This window comes from Coenobita brevimanus, chromosome 106 (assembly GCF_032717465.1).
Source record: "Coenobita brevimanus isolate Jiangsu-jjx chromosome 106, ASM3271746v2, whole genome shotgun sequence".
NCBI lineage: Eukaryota > Metazoa > Arthropoda > Malacostraca > Decapoda > Coenobitidae > Coenobita > Coenobita brevimanus.
The window spans coordinates 368,196-387,500 of NC_137059.1; the positions used below are offsets into that span (position 1 = coordinate 368,196).

Consider the following 19,305-nt stretch of genomic DNA (forward strand, 5'->3'; position numbering starts at 1 on the left):
TTATATACAAGTATCCCTAAAGGCTGAAGTACTTTTCAAGGTTAGTAAGAAACACACAATGACACGGAACCAACTAATCAGCCTCATAAACTGATTTTACTGTGATCTCAACTGTAGTGGTTTAAGATTAGGTAGTCATTGATCACTGAAGGTTGTATGGCATCTGCTACAGAATCACAGACCAAGTTTAGTGTTAAATTCATAATCCTGAATCAGCCAAGTTAAGTACATCACAGAATTTGAAGATTAGCATTATGAAAGATTTATTGTACAGTATACAGTATCATGCATTAATGTAATAGAATCAGCTACAAGCAAGCATCATGCACCATGCAAAGGTTAAACCAAATATTATTCAACAGAGAATTAAATAGAAGGAAGGACACAGAGTTGCGCAGTGCACACAAACATTAAACATAAACAGATATCAATAAGAAACTGAACTATTATAGCACAAGGGTCATCTGACAAGTGTGACTTGTTTACTATTTATAATACATTATCTTTCATGGTAGTACATGTACAGCATAACAGTACTGTACCTAAGTGTACAGTATATTTATCACAAATTTCTAGACACCTGACAGCAAACCTGCAAGACATCAGTATGTTTACTGAGAGCCGCAGTGTACAAGACACTAAATAAGGAAGTGATAGGATGCAGAGTACTTTGCACTACATAGGAAGAGGATAGACAAAAAGTAAGATAGGTATGGGATAAGAAGGAGATGGTACCCACTGGAGGGAACATGGTAGGTGAGGGAGGATGAGGAGGGAGGGGCGGGTGCCACCTTGCCTGGCTTGAGTGGCGGGAGGAGGGAGGTGTTGACCAGGCTCGTCCACTCCATGCCTTCCATCTTGATAAACTGACACAGGGAAGCACAGTGATAGGGTGGACAGTGATGGCAAGCTAGTACTGTATGTGACAGTGATGTGAAGCATATATGTAATGCTGGTGATTGCTGGCTACTGACAACAGTGCTGGTGACAACACACTGATTGGAAGTCAAAGACTCCAGGAGATTCATCATATGTCAGTGGTGAAGTAGATTTATCACCCACGGTGAGTGAAGTGAGGGATGATGAAAAGAGTGTTCAACTTGAAGTATGTGCAAACAGGTGTGGGTTGTTTGTACTGAATGTCAGTGATCATTCTATCACCTGCATCACAGCCAACTGTCACCCCATCGTACAAAATGGATGAATTATGGTTATAAGTAATTTAACTGATGTAAGGTTACACAAATTATTAGAGTGTACTGGAGACACTTCCTGCTGGTGTATTCAAGCATGTATTTTATTCTCAGGCTCAGAGTAAATACTTTGGGACAAAACTTCACTATCGTTAAGGAAGGGATGCCTGTGATTGTATTACTGCTCAAGTATAATAAAAGAATGCTGCAGATATGTCAGTGCATGAAGCTGGAACAGTATGGTTGTTGGTTTATATTCCTGTGTTAGTGCCAAGATTAAAGATGAAGAGTGTCAGAGCAACAGGTAACAGGACACATATGAAAGCAGCAGTAAGGAGTGAAAATTATAGTACACTTTGTAATTTTCACTTCATTAGCAGAACCAGTGTGTGTAATGCATCAAAGATTTTGAAAAGCTGCTTAAAGGCTACATGTACTGCCACAAGCTGACCATGAGATTTATATATATATCCATCCATCCATCATCCAATCCTACATTGCCCCATGAGGAGCATAGGAGCCTGGGGCTAGGCAGTTGGTCCTGACACTTAAGATGAGAGTGACCAGCCTCACTCATCCCTGAGTGGCATCACATGAGCAATAAACCCCAATCAACCCTTGGATATAAACCTTCACCGGCTCAATCCAATTGGAGCGCAATAATTACCCACTAAACCACCAGGCGCCAAAATTTGGTTATATGGTTACCACCCAGCGTAATAAATGGTTTCCTGGTGCACAGGAAACCATTTGGCTTGTCACTCAGTGTAGAGTCACCCATAGGCTGAAGGAAGTGGAAAGAATGGAGGAAAGAAAGACAGAAGAGGGAGTGTAAAGTCACCCGTAGGCAGAAGGACAAGGAGAGAAAGACAGAAGAGAATGGAAGGAAAGAAGGATGGAGAAGAAAGGGCAGACATACGAGAGCAGCACTACATCGAGTGAGTGGATGGTGAGTGCCCCCACCTATATATATATATATATATATATTGCCAGACGCCTCAATCCAGTTCGGGGTGGCCACAAACAAATCGCCTCCACGTCGCCCTGTCCCCCGCCATTTCACTGCCCTGCTCCCAACTCACCCCCCCCCTCTCTCATATACCACTCCACCCCATCCCTCCATCTCATCCTCGGCCTCCCCCTCCCTCTCCCCCCCTCCACCTCACTCACATACACGCTTCGTCAGTCTTTCGCCCTCCATCCTCTCCACATGGCCAAACCACCTCAGTGTATTCCTCCTAACGCTTCCTATCACATCCACATCCACACCACAACGCTGTTTTATATCCTCATTTGTCAGCCTATCTCTCCATTTGACTCCACAGGCTCCTTTTAAATAACTCGTTTCCACTGCTCTCACTGTTGACTTGTGTCCTTCCAACAACGTCCAAGCTTCATTTCCATACGTTAGAGTTGGTATCACAATACTGTCATGTAGTAACTTTTTCACTTCCACGCTCACTTCTCTGTTTCTTATCACTGCTTTCAAGGAACCAGCAACCTTTCTTCCCTGCTGTACCCTTTCAAGCACTTCACCCTCCAAACCTCCATCCTTACTCATCACACTACCCAAGTACTTAAACGTACTCACATTTTCCAATTCCTCACCATCCAACCTCGCTGTACATTCACTGACTTCACCTCTCTCAAAGACCATCACTTTACTCTTCCCCACATTCACCTTTAGATTCCGTTTCTTACACACTCTCCCAAACTCATCCACCAAGCCTTGCAGCTCTCCTTCGTCTTCACTCAACAGCACAGTATCATCTGCAAACAACAGTACAGGGAGTTTCCAAACGCTATCCTCTCTCACCACGGCCACTCCAACATCCACTACCCTACCTTGTACCTCTTTTATTACCCCATCCATATACAGATTGAGTAACCATGGAGACATGACACATCCCTGTTTCAACCCAACCTTCAAAGAGAAAAATTCACTCAGTTCACCATCCACACGCACTGCAGCCTTAGCACCATCATACATACTCTTCACAGCATTCAACAACTTCCCATCTACTCCATATATTCTTAATACTTTCCACAATCCTTGTCTATCCACCCTGTCATATGCTTTCTCCAAATCCGTGAAAGCCGCATACAACTTCTTTCCCTTCTCCAGAAACTTTTCCACTAAAGATCTAAGAATGAATATCTGATCTACACAACCTCTACCCTTCCTAAAACCTCCCTGTTCTTCTCCAACTAATTCCTCTGTTCTTTCTCTCACTCTGTCAAAGTATCCTACCATACTCTTTTCCTATTGTACTAAGAAGACAAATGCCCCTGTGATTACCACACACTTCTTTTTCCCTTTTTCCTTTGTACAAGGGAATAATTATACCTGACTTCCAATCCACCGGGACTCTACCTTCCTCCCAGGCCAATCTGCACATCTTCCACATCCATTCTATTGCTATCTCTCCCTCATGCTTCAGCATTTCACCACACACTCCATCAATTCCTGGGGCTTTCCCCAATTTAACTTTCTTCATTGCTTCCACAACTTCTATCCTACTGATTTCTTCCTGTCTTCTCACCTCTCTTCTTTTCCCAGCCATTCCCCAGCCACTTATACTCGCATTACTTCCATCCTCTATGTTCAGCAATTCCTTAAAGTGTTCTCTCCATTTGCTCACTTTTTCTCCCTTCTCCACTAGGAATCTACCATTTTTATCTTTCACTCCCCTGCTAACTTCACTTCCACCCTGTCTTACTCTCTTCACCTCTTTCCAGAATATTTTCTTACAGTCCCTCCACTTTACACTCAGATTCCTTCCAAAATCCTCATCCACTCTCTTCTTACTCTCTCTTACTAATCTTTTCACTTCTCTCTTTCTTTCTACATATAACTCTCTCTTCCTCCTCTTAACTTCTTTCACGCCCCTATTTCTCATCCATTCATTGTATGCTTTCTTCTTTTGTGCCACAGCCTGTCTCACCTCTTCATTCCACCACGCTGTTCCTTGCACCCCCCTCCGTCTTCTCTTGATCCCACACACCACATCACATGCTGCACATATTTCTTCTGTGAATATCCTGCACACACCTTCCACGTCCCCCATCTGCACCAATTCATATTTGCCCAATCGTTCCTCCACTTCTCTCTTATATTCTGCCTTTTTCTCATCCTCTTGTAACCTTTCCACTTTTCTTGCAAATACTCCTTCTTCCCGTCCTTCCCTTCTTCTATTTCTCCATCTTATTTGGATCTTGATTCTGGCAACCACCAAGTAGTGGTCAGAAAGTCCACTCCCCCAACCTCTATTAGCTCTTGCATCCATTACACATTTTCGCATCCTTTCATCCACACACACATAATCAATCATTGCCTTCTTTTCATTCAATTCACCACCCACCCTTCTCATCACTCGCCATGTATACCTGTGGATCATTTTGCGCCTGAAGAGGGTATTGGCTATCACCAACCCCTTCCCAGCACAAGTGTCCACTAGCGCACTGCCATTCTCATCTGTCTCAGCAGGCACACCCCACTCACCAACTATTCCATCCACCTTCACATTCCCTACTTTACCATTCATATCACCGATCATATATACATACATACATACATACATCAGTTGCTATTCATGTTGGAATTCCTGCCTCTGAAATCAAACATAGGGGTGTGGAGTACCAATCCCACTGCCTGACACTTGTGTTGCAAGTAACCTTGTACTGTGTCTCCAACAATACAGGAGGGGAATAGATTGTACCTGGGGCTGCCTCTCATCTATCATATCCATTAAATAATAAGTACTCTAGATATCCTTGCTTCGTGCAGACATGACAAATGGATGATGATGAATACTTAAAAACTATCTGCAATGAGTAAGTGATCATCTCTGTAATTATAAATTGTATTAAGTGATTAATTGAAATGTCAGTGTTAAAAATTAATTTCTAAATATGGGGTATACATCTGAATTCTCATGTCAGTTGCACATCTGTCCTTGTTAACAAAGTCGTGTGAATGTTAAGGTGATGGTGACAACACACGAGTGGCGTTGACAGTGATTGTAGAATATCCAGCCATGCACGGTGATTACATACATTTATATATGCAATATATATATATATATATATATATATATATATATATATATATATATATATATATATATATATATATATATATATATATATAGTAATGTAGACTTGTGAACCATAGTTACTCCTGTTATATTTAGCCAGAGGAAAGTCAGCCAGGGCAGCTGAGTACCACATCCAACACAGACCCATCATTCAGTGTTAAGGTGGTACTTCTAACCTCTGCAAGGCTGCATGAGAAGCAGTTGATGATGACACTGTTACCTGTGTTGTCTAAGAAAGATCTGAACTACCACCTTAACACTGAACCACAGGACTTCATTCATTCAACTACATGGAGTCACTCAGGATGGGTGTGTGTGCCCCTCCCCCCCTATTTTTGACAGACTGTTGATTACTTATAATTATTTCCCAATTTTGTGCTGTAAGTATCTCATACAAATGTTATCACAGAATCATTTAGATGAAGAGAGGGTTTTAGTAATTAATTTTGAAGAATTTGGGTAGCATGAATTCAAACTTGTAACTGTTAGCAATTTCATGTCAGGAATCTCACCCCCTCCCTACTTTTCCAGAATGCTGGATCCAGCCCTGAGTGTGTTAGCTTGATACTGTACGTTGGTAGGCTACATGAGAATCAGTTGATGATGATAGTAGTAATTATACAGTATAACACCTTCAGACTGCCACCATAATCCTTGACTACAGGAGTTCATTGTGTGTCAATGACTGACTTACAACTTCACTCCAACCGTTGGTAGGAATGAAGGGTTAGGAGAAACCATGGTTTACAAGTCTAGCCTACACATGATGAAGCAAACTGTGTAGTACCAAGAATAATATAAACACTGACTAGATGGTCCATATTTTGCACCAATTGCTCCCTGAACTACGGTATTACTGTACATAGGTCAACAATGGCGGGGTTAATGAGTGAACTACCTTGTTTGTGGCGGGGTCACTCGAGGGGGAAGCGGCTACAGAGAAGTGATAGTAATAAATGTGGTAATACAGTACCAGTTTTAGGAGTTCACCTGTTCCACCTCGTCGGCATCACCGGGACGGGAACGCATACGTCCTGCACTGCGATGCTTGGCGCTCTGCACACGCTGTGTCAGGATCTGCCGGTACCATACCAGTTAGAAACTTACATTGACGGTAAAGAAAAGATAACAATGGACAGTGATGTAGCTACAGGGTGGGGGTCCAGGGCCCCTGCGTTTGAAACTTTGTTTATGTAATGTGTACAGTACTGAGTGTGCAGCAGGGGCTTCCCCACCCCCCAAGATTTGGACTTTGAAACATCATTATTATTATTATTATTGTTCATTCATTTATGCATCTAATCCAGTGTTGTCCCATGAATAGCGTAGGAGCCCGAGGATAGGCAAGTTGGTCCCGACATTGAAGATGAAATTGACCAGTCCACACATCCCAGAGTGGCATAAACCCCAACCATCCCTTGGATGTAAACCTGCACGGGCTCAATCCAGTTGGAGCGCCTTAATTGCCCGCTAAACCACCAGGTGCCATAATATGGTCACATGGTTACCATCCAGTGTAGTATGTCGTTTCCTGGTGTACAGGAAAGCATTTGGCCTGCCACTTAGTGTAGAGTCACCCGTAGACCGAAAGAAGAAAAAAGAATGAAGGAAAGAAAGAAAAGGGAGAGAGGAAAGGGCAGGCACCCGAGAGCAGTACTACATTAAGTGCATGGTGAGCGCCCCCACCAGCCACTATTATTATTGTTATATTGTTTCCTCTTAAGGTTGTAAAGTATCATATCCAGTAGTATTTCACTGATATTCACAAAGGCTTCTAATACCCCCATAAAATCGAAGTAATTCCCCTTTCACCATCACTTCCAAGACTACCTCTGGAAATTATTAACCTATATATAAAGTACAAGTATATTTCTTCCACATTTACTAATTTTTGGCGTTTGCAGCTTATTCCACGCTGCTCAGTAGCAGAAAAAGACAATGCTACGGCTCTACATCCTTCCCATAGCACATCATCGTGACTGTATTCTTTTCACTGTAACTTGGGCCAATTTTTCACCATTTCACAGATTACTTCACGCAGCTCAAGCATAAAGAACAATGACACGGCTTTCTATCCCTCCCGCCACACTTCTTCGTGACTTGCATCATAATCTAGTCTTCATTGTTGTAACTTGGCATGCAGAATGTACAGATGGCAAATTTAGGCCAAGTTTATAGTAAAAAAGGTATAGGCGTTCTGTTGTTAGTTCTGAGTCTGTGTTTTCCTCCTTCTAGCGCAGGTTTTATACTGACTGGCTGTTCTTAGCTCAGTACGTATCAGTTACACTTCTGTCTACACTCGTACACCAAACTGGTAAAATTCTTAAATACAGACCCTAGATCCGATTGTACTCCAGTGGTATTTACAAAGGCTGATCATTCCACCGCAAAACCGAAATAGTTCCCCATCTCGCGATCACTTCCAGGAATCCCTTTAATCCTGTAAATGCCACTACTGCTTTAAATGTCATCCGGGACTGCCCTTTAAATTCATCACCGCCTGGGGAGTCAATGGGCTTAGCGTTGTGGGCGTAGGAGGCTTAGCACCACCTCATTACCAGTTTGTTGCAGCATTTGGCATACGGATATTATGTAGTTGTTATGTAATGTCTTTCTGTATTAATCCCTAATTTCGCCTGAAAAATGGGGTGAGGTAGGATCCAAAGATGCAACATGAAAGTGGCAGTGGGGCAGCCAGGTCTTAGCAGGTGTGTATGGATGGGGTGGGGGGGTGGGGAGGGGGGAACTGCAACACAATATGTACATCAGGTAATTAAGAGTTTCAAATAAGGGAACCAGTGGGGGGCCATACTCCCTGGCCTCCCCCCCCTCTCCCCCGTAGCTACGCCACAGGAAAGTGAGCGATCTGTCAAATAGCACGCCCAGTGAAATGCAGACTGGACAGCCAAGCGCAAATCATTCATGCCTTCAGAATTGTGGTTCCACTTTAAAAATAAACACACACACACACACACACACACACACACACACACACACACACACACACACACACACACAGATTTACCATACCCACGCACCTTGTCCTACCACACCTTGCACCTTCAAACTCGTATACAATTATCCCCTTCAACATCCCATCTCTATCCACATTTTATTTTGATCATACTATCTAATCACACTTTCTCCCACCCATTTATCAACCGACTAATTCATTTCACTCTTCTATATCCTTATCACCGCCTTATCTAGTCATTCTGTATTATAGCCACACTCCTTCGCCCCTTCGTCATTCCTTACTTCAAAAATAAGTTGAGGAAAAGCGGCCTGTTTGTTACTACCTCTCTCTCTCTCTCTCTCTCTCTCTCTCTCTCTCTGTATCTCTTTCGACCTTCTTCATTATTTCAACTTTCTTCTCTCACGCTTCTTTCTTCTCTCACCCTTCTCTTTTCTCAACCCTATCTTCTTTCACCTTTCTCTTTTCTCTCAACCCTATCTTTCACCCTTCTCTCTTCTCTCAACCCTATCTACTCTCACCCTTCTTTTCTCTCAACCCTATCTTTCACCCTTCTCTCTTCTCTCAGCCCTGTCTTCTCTCACCCTTCTTTCTTCCCTCAATTTCATCTTCTCTCACCCTTCTCTTCTCTCAGCCATGATTACCACTTAAATCGAGAACAAGAACGCCCTTCGTAACTCCGCCTCTCCCCACTCCGCTTCCAGTACCTCCTGCCTACGTCGCTCTGCTGTCGCCTGCTTCTCGTCCAGCTGCTCCTGGGTGAGGGAGGTGGTCTGCTGGTCCTCAAGCTTCTGGAACTTTTTGGGCGGGTGGCGGCGGATGAGAGAGTCATTGGGGTCAGCTGGCCCTACCTCGAAGGCCACGGCGCGGCTACCTGCAGTCAGACAAGCTGAGTTAGTCACAGATATAGGTAAGTTATGGTGCTGTTAGATTAGTTATAGTAGCATTAATGATTGATAAGTTATGATGCTGTTAGAGTGGTCATAGTAGCCTTAGTAATTGATAAGTTATGGTGCTGTTAGTAGAATTAGTAATTGGTGAGTTATGGTGCTGTTAGATTAGTCAAAGTACAGTAGCATGAGATCATCCTACCATCACGTCACCAGATCCCGTATTATCGTCGATTTGGGAGGCTCCTTAACACCCCTCGCTGGGGAGGGGAGGTAAGAATACTTCTCCAGTATCCCTGCTTGTAAGAGGCGACTAAAAGGGGCCTTTTTGTTTCCAACCTTTCTCTCCTTCATGTTCTTTTTCTCCTCTGTCCACACTCTCTTGTAAATATTTCCGTGTTTCTTCCGACCTTTATTTTCCCTCTACTCCTGTCAGGTTGGACGTTCGGTTTCATGGCATGGTTAGTTTAAGGAGTTCCCAAACCACTTCAACACTACACTACTTTGACGTCAAAACATTATCAACGTCGCTACCACTACAGCGACAAGACCACTGTCTTTTCCCTTTCTGCCGTTACCTTCCTCTGCCTTGGTCAGGCCTGTAGCCGAGAGGGGGGGGGGGTCGAGAGGGTGGGACGATTCCCCCACCTGCCTAAAGGTTCACTTTCTCACGGTCTGTTTTTTAATGGTGCAAAAAGAGTCACTCTCCGTTCTTCAGAAGTTTTGTGCTGCTTCTCAACGTCGCTTATTCATACACCCAGACCCCCATAACAAACATGCAACAGACCTCTGACCAGCCGGCTGCTGTGCAAGTCCAGATTCAGCAGAAAGACCCCACACCCCTTAGAAAATTCTGACTACCGGCCCGTTAGTGCCATATGGCCCTTGTTGCCTGGCGCTAGAATATTAAATCAATAAATCAATTAATCTACACATAATCCATATCCTTCACCTTATCTAAAATCTCCTCTTTAGTTTCTAATTATCGCCTGCCGTGTCCTTCCTACTCATTTTGCCTTCACATCATAACGTAGTGCCATCTGGTCTTTGGTTGATATTTGGATTTCATTCAGTAACTCACTCACTCTCAAACACCTCTTCCTTAACGATGTATTTTCAGATAAACCTGGTTAATATCCTCTTGTAAGTTACGTGGATGTGATAGGAAGCGTTGTGAGGAACACACTGAGGTGGTTTGGCCATGTGGAGAGGATGGAGGGTGAAAGACTGACAAAGAGAGTGTATGTGAGTGAGGTGGAGGGTGGAAGAGGGAGGGGGAGACCGAGGATGAGATGGAGGGATGGGGTGGAGAGGTATATGAGAGAGGGGGGTGTGAGTTGGGAGCAGGGCAGTGAAATGGCGGGGGACAGGGCGACTTGGAGGCGATTTGTTTGTGGCCACCCCAAACGGGATTGAGGCGTCTGGCAATAGATAGATAGATAGATAGAAGTTACGTATGCAAAGTGAGGGGATATTAGAATAATTTACATAACACAGAATACGTCAGTAAGATGTAATAAACGAAGTAGATCGCTAAGGAAGAGGTCAGGGAGGATACGGACCCATTTCTTGTTAAAGCTTGGCATTGAAGCTGGAGAGATGGAAGTTTACGCCAAGTGAAAGTAAAAAGAGTATAGTTGACACTGGAAGTGGTACGAGATGATAGAGTACATGTATTATGTAACCAGACGTTTACTACACACACACACACACACACACACACAGTCTCTCTGTCTATCCGACTGCCTGTCTGTCTGTGTCTGCCTGTCTCTCTGTCCGTGTATACCTATCTTCATCGATTTATCCATCCATCCATATCTCTATATGTGTCCCAGTTCTCGTCCATCTATCTATCTACTGTATCTACCGATCTGTCTGTCTATCCATACATCTATCTGTCTATCTCTCTGTCTATCTATGGATCCAATAATAATAATAATAATATAGACAAATGACTAGGGACAAGTAGGTGAAGTAAGCATCTCACCATCTTCATTAAATATCTTCATTACCGTCTATGATTCTGATGATCGCCAGTTTATTCAGTGTAGGACAGATCTCTGAGTGAAGGGGTTAAAAGGACGCTTTGAATATTGGTAAGAAGGCTATAATACGTAAGGATATTGTGTTTTGCCAGGAGATCTAAATGCAAGTGTTACCCATGAAAAACTTTGAGAGGACGAGTCTGTAAAGGTAACTAACCGACTGTAAACAAAGAGGGCGGCACCAATTCTATTCGTATCAATACGTTAATTATGCTGCATACCACGCTCCACACTGATGCCACTCACTCCATTGCATGATACAAGTATTCATATGCATTTCTTAATATCCTGTGTTTTGATTGCGGTAATCCATCGCTTTGATATATAGTTAGCGAGTTGAGGGCAGCCAAACTTTTCACATCGAAAGTTCCTGCAATATGCACGAGACTCAGCGATTCTATTTTCTTTATGTTGCTAAAGTTGGTGAATTATGCACAGGAGGGGAGGATACATTATATTTTCATTTATATATGCGACCTAAAGTGTATTTCTGAAGTGAAACTTGAGTGAAACTGCAACGTTGACCCATGCTTTGACAGCACTAAGAATCGCATCAGGAATAAAGTCGCCATTTGCCCATAAAATCAGTATTGTTACATCACTACGCTCCTACAAGCACACTGTTAAAGTTTGTGCGATTGATCTGTAATTATTTGAATGTGTATGTGATAACCGTACTGACAAGGAAATATGAGACGAACGAGATCAGTGACATCCTCATTAAACCAAGTTTGTTAAATTTAATATAATCGTCCAAGATATTGCAGAAACCAGTGTTTGTGGTAATTTCTCTCTCTCTCTCTCTCTCTCTCTCTCTCTCTCTCTCTCTCTCTCTCTCTCTCTCTCTCTCTCTCATAATTATAACACTTCTAACTAGTTTCATGTTACTCACTTCATTAATAATTACACTGTTTGTTCTCATCTTCCTTCATCCTCTTTCTGTTTCGTCTCAGGTTCCATCTTTTCTATCTATCTATCTATCTATCGCCAGACGCCTCAATCCCGTTTGGGGTGGCCACAAACAAATCGCCTCCAAGTCGCCCTGTCCCCCGCCAGTTCACTGCCCTGCTCCCAACTCACACACCCCCTCTCTCATATACCTCTCCGCCCCATCCCTCCATCTCATCCTCGGCCTCCCCCTCCCTCTTCCCCCCTCCACATACACTCTCTTCGTCAGTCTTTCACCCTCCATCCTCTTCCTTATATTTTTCCTCCTCCTTTACTCACTTCCTTTCCTTCCTCCTCCTCGTCCTGCTCCTCCTCTTTCATTTTCATTATTTTTCTTCCTTCTTCGTTTCATATAACCTCCTCCACATTCTCCTCTCCGTCTTCTTCATTTTTCCAGCCTACTTCGTTTTCTCATCTTTCGTAATGTCTTCCTCCTCCTTCATTTCTTAAAATCTAATCTTTTCCGTCTTCATTTCTTCCAGTTTTCTTCATATGTTCCTCCTCCTCCTCCTCCTCCTCGTGTTCTTGCGTGGAGTGTTTGTCATTAACTCCAGAACATAACCCAGTCTTATGGTGGTGAGGGTGTACGTTAGATCCAGGTCAGGTTATCGATTGGTCTACTGGGAAGGGCAGAGAGAGAGAGAGAGAGAGAGAGAGAGAGAGAGAGTACTACTCATGTATGTAAGTATACTGTATGTTGTCTGTGTAGGTGGGCCTGAGAGTTTGTATGTATGTATGTATATAGTGTGTGTGTGTACGTATTTTCGCACACATGTACGTAAGGCGGTGTACAAAAACACGTCAGTATTTTTATTGTTTGTTTACATTATTGAACATGGGAACAACACAACACAATAGACTCTTCACCTTGAGCCTTTGTTGCGTCTCTCTCTCTCTCTCTCTCTCTCTCTCTCTCTCTCTCTCTCTCTCTCTCTCTCTCTCTTTCACACACACACACATATTTGTCCCGTCATTCTGAATGTTTGCATGTGTGTAGAAAGGCTAAGAAAATCACATCGTTGTTCTTCACACGGAGTACTTTGCCAGCAGCTTCCAGTACCGCGTTGACATTCAGACAGGGTGACTTTACAGTGTAGCATATTTTGTAGTCTTTATTTTACCTTTGTTTGGGACGGATTGACAGTACCTTGTTATATCTTTTCCTGTCTGTTTTATCTTTATTGACGATATTAGATGGTTATATCTCTTTGTCATTCTTTCTCTTTTCAGTATTTCATATAAACTAGTAATTTCAGTCAAGTGTTGTCAGTTTTAAAGGCCTTTTTTTCATCCTCTGTAGATTCCATCGGTGGCCAGTCTAGTCTTGAGTCCATCTCCACACCTTTATCACAGGTAAGTGAAACATGGCTTGTTGGGACCGTAGACTTTACTCACAGGTGTATGCCTCTTATGTCCGTCTCCTACACTCTCCTCTTTCATTTATTTTCCACAGCATTATTTTTCTTTCACAACCTTTAATTTCCACTGCAAGAGCCTTCGTGTGGTGAGGATGGGTGTGGATGTGGGTGGGGTTCAGCGAGGGTGTGGGTAGAGCTGGGGTGGGGTGAGGATGTGGGTGGATATGTGTGGGTGTTGGTTAGGTGTGGACTGGGGAGATGGGGTGAGAGGTGAATGGTGAGGGTAATGAGGATGATGGTGTGGGTAGAGGTGGTGTGTGTGTGTGGGTGTGTGTGTGTGTGTGAGAGAGAGAGAGAGGGGGGGTGGAGAAGGAAATGATGTGGGTCAGGGTGTAAGTAAGTGTAGGTTGGGATGTGGGTGTGGGGGTATATGATATGGTGATTAGATGTCAGGTGGCCTCACTTACAAGTAGGTCAGTCATAGGTCACACCACGCTACTCTCTCTCTCTCTCTCTCTCTCTCTCTCTCTCACACACACACACACACACACACACACGCACACACACACACACACACACACACACACACACACACACACATTTTAATAAAATCTCAATTTCTCACTGGCATTCTCCATCCCCTTTTATTAAGTGTCTTTCGTTCTCAGTCCTCTCATTTTAAAGTTTCTCAATATTTAAAGTAATTTTGTAGCTGATGTATGCAATTTTTTGGCTCCAGGAAATACAGAGCGATATATTAAAAGGTTTTATATTACCCAAATGATAATGTTGACGCCATCTTGAATTCGTGGCTTAGGTAAAGGAAAAATAGCATTAGGCATAGCAATATTCCTCGTGCTAGATTGAAAACAGGCATGGTGGAATGAAGTAAGTAACATAAATTTAAAAATAGAGACTGTCATCTTCTGTGATAATGTTAAGTGTTCTTCAGACCTAAATATAAAGGTGGATAATAATAACAAATTTGACCTGAACATTCCTTTTTTAAAGTGAGTTTTACGCCAGGTACCCCTTTTGGATAAGGGCTAAGGCGTTGCCCCTGGGTAGAGGACTTTGGTTTGGAGCGTGTAGCATTTTATGACCGGATGCCCTTCCTGATGTCTACCAATGACCCTTGGGTGGATTCGATCCTCCGACCCTTCGGTCAAAGCGGAGCGCTCTAACCCACTGAGCCACGGCAGCCATTTTGATAAGATGTGAACAGAAAGGTAGTGCAAAGATATAGGTGTAAATTCTTGTATGTAAATAGATGTATAATAACGATTCTATAATTTATATGAACCGGAATGCTGTGGATAGTAAGTTTAACTCTAACGTTCCTTTATTTTGTCCTCCATATTGATAAAACGAAAATTGAAAAGTATATGTGGTATCGTAAGGGTACAGTCGCCCCAAGAAAGTTTTGTGATATTGTAAGGTCACAGTATTCGTCATTTCGTAAGGGTACAGTCGCCCCAAGAAGTGATGACGGAGTATCCAGGAGTTTTCGATCAGTGCTAGTGCATATACGGTACAGAATGACCAGATCATTCTGAAACTCTGCCATCAATTCTTGGGGAGCCTGTACGTGTATGAGTTCTTGTTTATAAGTAGAATATGTCATGCAAATGTGATAAATTTTCTCCAAACTGTCCACGGAAAAATGAAAATATTAGTGAATGTATTAGTGATCTTGCAGGGAATCTTTTACTAAATTATCACTCAAAATTTCTTCAAATGAGAATATGGCGATGGATAATTGTGACAGGAAAGTTACAGTGTTATGACGGGTATGTGAAACTCGACTGGTGGACGAGAGCAGTATTAGTCTTGGCTTAGGATCAGTGTATAATACGGTTTATTATAGATTATACAGTTAGCACAGCCAGTGGAGAAATACAACAACATTCATTTGCTGATTAGAACAAAATGCAACATATTTCTGACAGGCATTCGTCCTAACATGTATATTATTAGCAGAGGATATTTTTACCCCTTCACTACGATGATGTAATTGATATTTTTTTTCTGTATCCATACGGTTTTATTCATGTGAGGTGCTAGTTTTTGAAGTGGAGGGTTAGGCATAGCTGTCATTAGCCCCTTCAATACGAGAATGCCTAATGTATATAAAACTGCGTGGAAGGAGCAAGATAAATTTAAATACACGTCGTAAGGGTTAACCACGTCACGGCGATCACGTATTAGTCTCGATTATTCTCTATTTATTTTATTTATGCAAGGAAGAAGGAACCAAAGGCTAGGAGGCCGCAAGAATGTTCCCTGTTGCTACTCTCCTGACGGATGTATTCAGCATGGGAAGCACGTTACATATTCGAGGAGTTTACGTTGTTACTGTGGCCCCAGACTTATCCGAACGTGAACTCAGTGGACTGCAGGCTAAAGGTGCATTGTTCCTGCATTCTGTCACCCTCCTCCCTCCGATTGGTGGGTAGGGAAGGAGTTGAGGGACGTTTGTTTCACCAGGTAGTGGAGCTGCTCGTTTGTGTGTGTGTGTGTGTGTGTCACCGCGTGAAGGCGTCCCTCTCTAGCATCGAAAGGGTTATGAAGGCTGTATTTACATCAAGAGTCCGAAAAAAAAAATCAAGCTGAGAAAATCCCCTGATAAAAACAAGAATGAAATACTGCATCATATTGAAGGAGTAAAGGTAACATTGTATCCTAAACAGAGATGCATTCCATAATACTACATTGAGATAACAGGCATTGAAGTATCAGCATTCCCAAACGTGATATCTAAGTACATGGTTAAGTAGTGTACGTGTGTAATATCGTGCATTACGGTGCGGCATTCACAGTACACAGGCCAGGGTGAGAGTGAGACGGGCGTGTGGTACATCCAGGTTATATAGAAGCCCTTGTTGTGATGGGAGAATTCGTAACACCTCTTCCTAAGCGATTTATTGTGCATCTAACACACCAGTATTCCCTCATATGTTATATTATCTCTTTATAGTCAGCATACTGTATAGATAACATGCGAAATTATATTAACGTACCAGATATAGATTTAGGAAGCACAGGTAAGGAAGCGATGCTGAAAGCCTCACTAACATCGGCTAAAGAGGCTTCCAAACACTTCCTAGCAAGTTATTTATTCTTATAGGACGTTAACATCCGCATCTTAATGTCCATTTATGATACTCTCGGTGTCTCAGTATTAAGAGATAAATAACATACAGGAGCGTAAATAGCTGTAATATGCACATTAAATCGCCGACAAACAGGTACTACGAACTCTCCCAAACCATTGTAAACACGGCGCCCCTAGCGTTTACCTGAGTGGGGCGGAGTCTGCAGGGCGGGCGCCTCCGGAAGCCCGTCTTCCGGCGGGTTGAGGGGCGGCGCTGAGGGTTCGGTGCCGTTTGACTGGATAAGCTGGCCGGTGGGCGGGTCAACGGGCTTAGAATCCACGTCGGGGGTGTTAGATCTCACGCTGGTCAGTTCCTCAGGCACTTGTAAATGTGTGGGAGATTTGTTTGGGTCCTCTTCGATGGCCTGGACCGCTTTAGACGTACCACACCCCATCTCTACCCTACACTACGGCCCTGTGTAGTGTGTGGAACCTGTCACTCCTACACCTGCACCGTGCTCTACTTCTTTTACCTTATATTGGCCCAAATTTTACCTGTTTCCCCTTGACATGGCCCAGATTTCCATTATTTGCCAGCTTACTGTACTTCGCGTAGGTCAGTGCCTGCCCATAGCGATTCTTCCTGGCTGACATCATATTCTAGTGTCAAATCATTATCTCAGTTTAGGAAATGAGTAGGGATTGTAATTTTAGGCCAAGTTAAGGTGAAAAGAGTATACCAGAGGGTGTAGCCTACTAATACTCTGTGGTGCAAATTGCTAAAGGCACCACTCAGTCCACACATCTAGATATACACACAAGGATGTTCTACAGGATCATAAACAACTCACATTCAAATCACTACGCAACACAGAAAGTATGAATACCAAATATGTTGCTACTTAATCCTCAGACCTCGGAATGTGTCTAGTTACGTGTAATATCGTACAACAATATGACAAAAATATATATTAGTTTGCCGAGGTGCAAGGAGTAAGCATGTACCTGTAGGAGTAGTTGGTTATAGGGAACATGAAGGGTACACAGAACTACTCGCAAAAGATTAGTGACACAAACATACTCCATATAAAATACAATACACACTTCAAATTACCAACACATCTAACCAATAATATTGCAATAGTAAACCATCCTACAATTATAAATCTACACACAGAGGCCAACACCTGCGGGAAGTAATCTGAGTACCTTTTTTAGCGTGTGGGTTAGTCTGCGCGCGAGAGTTTCTGGGATCTTGGCAAATTATCAACATCCATCGAGCAGTTCAGCCTAAAACTTCTAACCATCCAGGGAAACTTTGATAATAAATGATAATAAATAATGTAACACTACTTGCTTACACGCACAGGCTTCAATCTGCGCCAGTCAACGTTTGTATGTCCTTCTGAACGTTTACGATATTTTGCAGTGTGAACGTTTCCCAGAGCTTTCATATCAAACGTCCTCAAATATCACACACACACACACACACACACACACACACACACACACACACACACACACACACACACACACACACACACACACACACACACACACACGGAACCTATTAAACTGTGATAACATAGTGCCATCTGTTCTTTCATATTCTTGGTTAGCGAACGAGCGTCGGGTATAGAGAGTGTACAGTCAGTGAATCAGTTATCTTCCCATTTCCGTCTGAAGAAAATGTACAGCTGACGAAATACAGCGAAAAACACAATCTCTACTAATGTATGTTTCAGATGGGTCGTTTTTTCCGCTATGTATTCGTTCAGATTTGGGAAGATACTTGCGTGTCTCTCTGTACGTGTGTGAGGTGGAAGGGGAGGCCAAGGATGAGATGGAGGGATGGGGTGGAGAGGTATATGCGTGAGGGGTGGGTGAGTTGGAGAGAAGGCAGCCTGATGGTGGAGGACAGAATGACAGCGATTCATTAGTGGCCACATCCGGGATTAAGGCTTCTGGCTATAGATAGATAAATAGACAGGATACTCTTCAGTTTGAAAGCCTCAGTAATACACACAAAAGCCTATATCTGTATTAGTCAAGGGTTGTATAGAGGCTTCTCAGCGTCTGGGATAGTCTGCGATTGAAGGGGTTCCGGAAGCTCAAATTCAGCGACTTTTAACCGAAATACCGGTCAAATTTCGAACCACCTAACGGAACTGCAGTCATATTTAACTTATATGTACGGAAGTGCACACACAAGCGTATATGTACAGTACTCGAGAGTCTGGGATAGTCTGAAATAAGAAGGGTTTTAAGAACGTTCACTGCCGTCTTGGAACGAACATTTCAAAGGACACTGGGGAAAGCCAATAGCAAAGGGGTCCCACGCTACAAAAATACACACAAAAGCTTATGTCTGCAGTAATGAAGGGTTGAATATAGCCTTCTCAAAGTCTGGGATAGTCTGCAGTGTCAGGGGTTCTGGGAATTTGGCCCAGGTATTTCGTAACTGCAGTTCTAGGGAACGTTTGTCTTGCCGCGGCCGACGGTGTTGCCATAAGGATTAGGAGCAGATCGATTGCCACTGCCCCTTGGAATGTCCGCCTCGCATGCTGAGGGTGATTCGTATTGCCAATCAGAGGCGTCCAGAAGTAGGTGAAGGATTGGGGAAAGTTTCATCACATTTGACTTAGAGAGAGGGCAGTCTGACAGCTAAGGACAGGGGAGCGTGGAGGCGATTCATTTGTGGCTACC

General features: G+C 43.1%; 1 protein-coding gene across 1 annotated transcript in view; it reads right to left on the bottom strand.

The window, feature by feature from the left end:
• Window positions 1-620: 620 nt before the first annotated feature.
• Window positions 621-19,305, bottom strand: part of LOC145416419 (uncharacterized) — a 28,270-nt gene continuing 9,585 nt past the window's right edge. Inside the window, exons 2-5 of the mRNA XM_080285367.1 lie at window positions 16,805-17,074; window positions 8,972-9,153; window positions 6,281-6,367; window positions 621-866 (exon numbers count right to left, since the gene is read on the bottom strand). Coding sequence (XP_080141493.1) covers window positions 639-866; window positions 6,281-6,367; window positions 8,972-9,153; window positions 16,805-17,054 — 747 coding nt within the window. The 5' untranslated portion in view covers window positions 17,055-17,074 and the 3' untranslated portion in view covers window positions 621-638. The remainder of the gene's footprint in view (window positions 867-6,280; window positions 6,368-8,971; window positions 9,154-16,804; window positions 17,075-19,305) is intronic.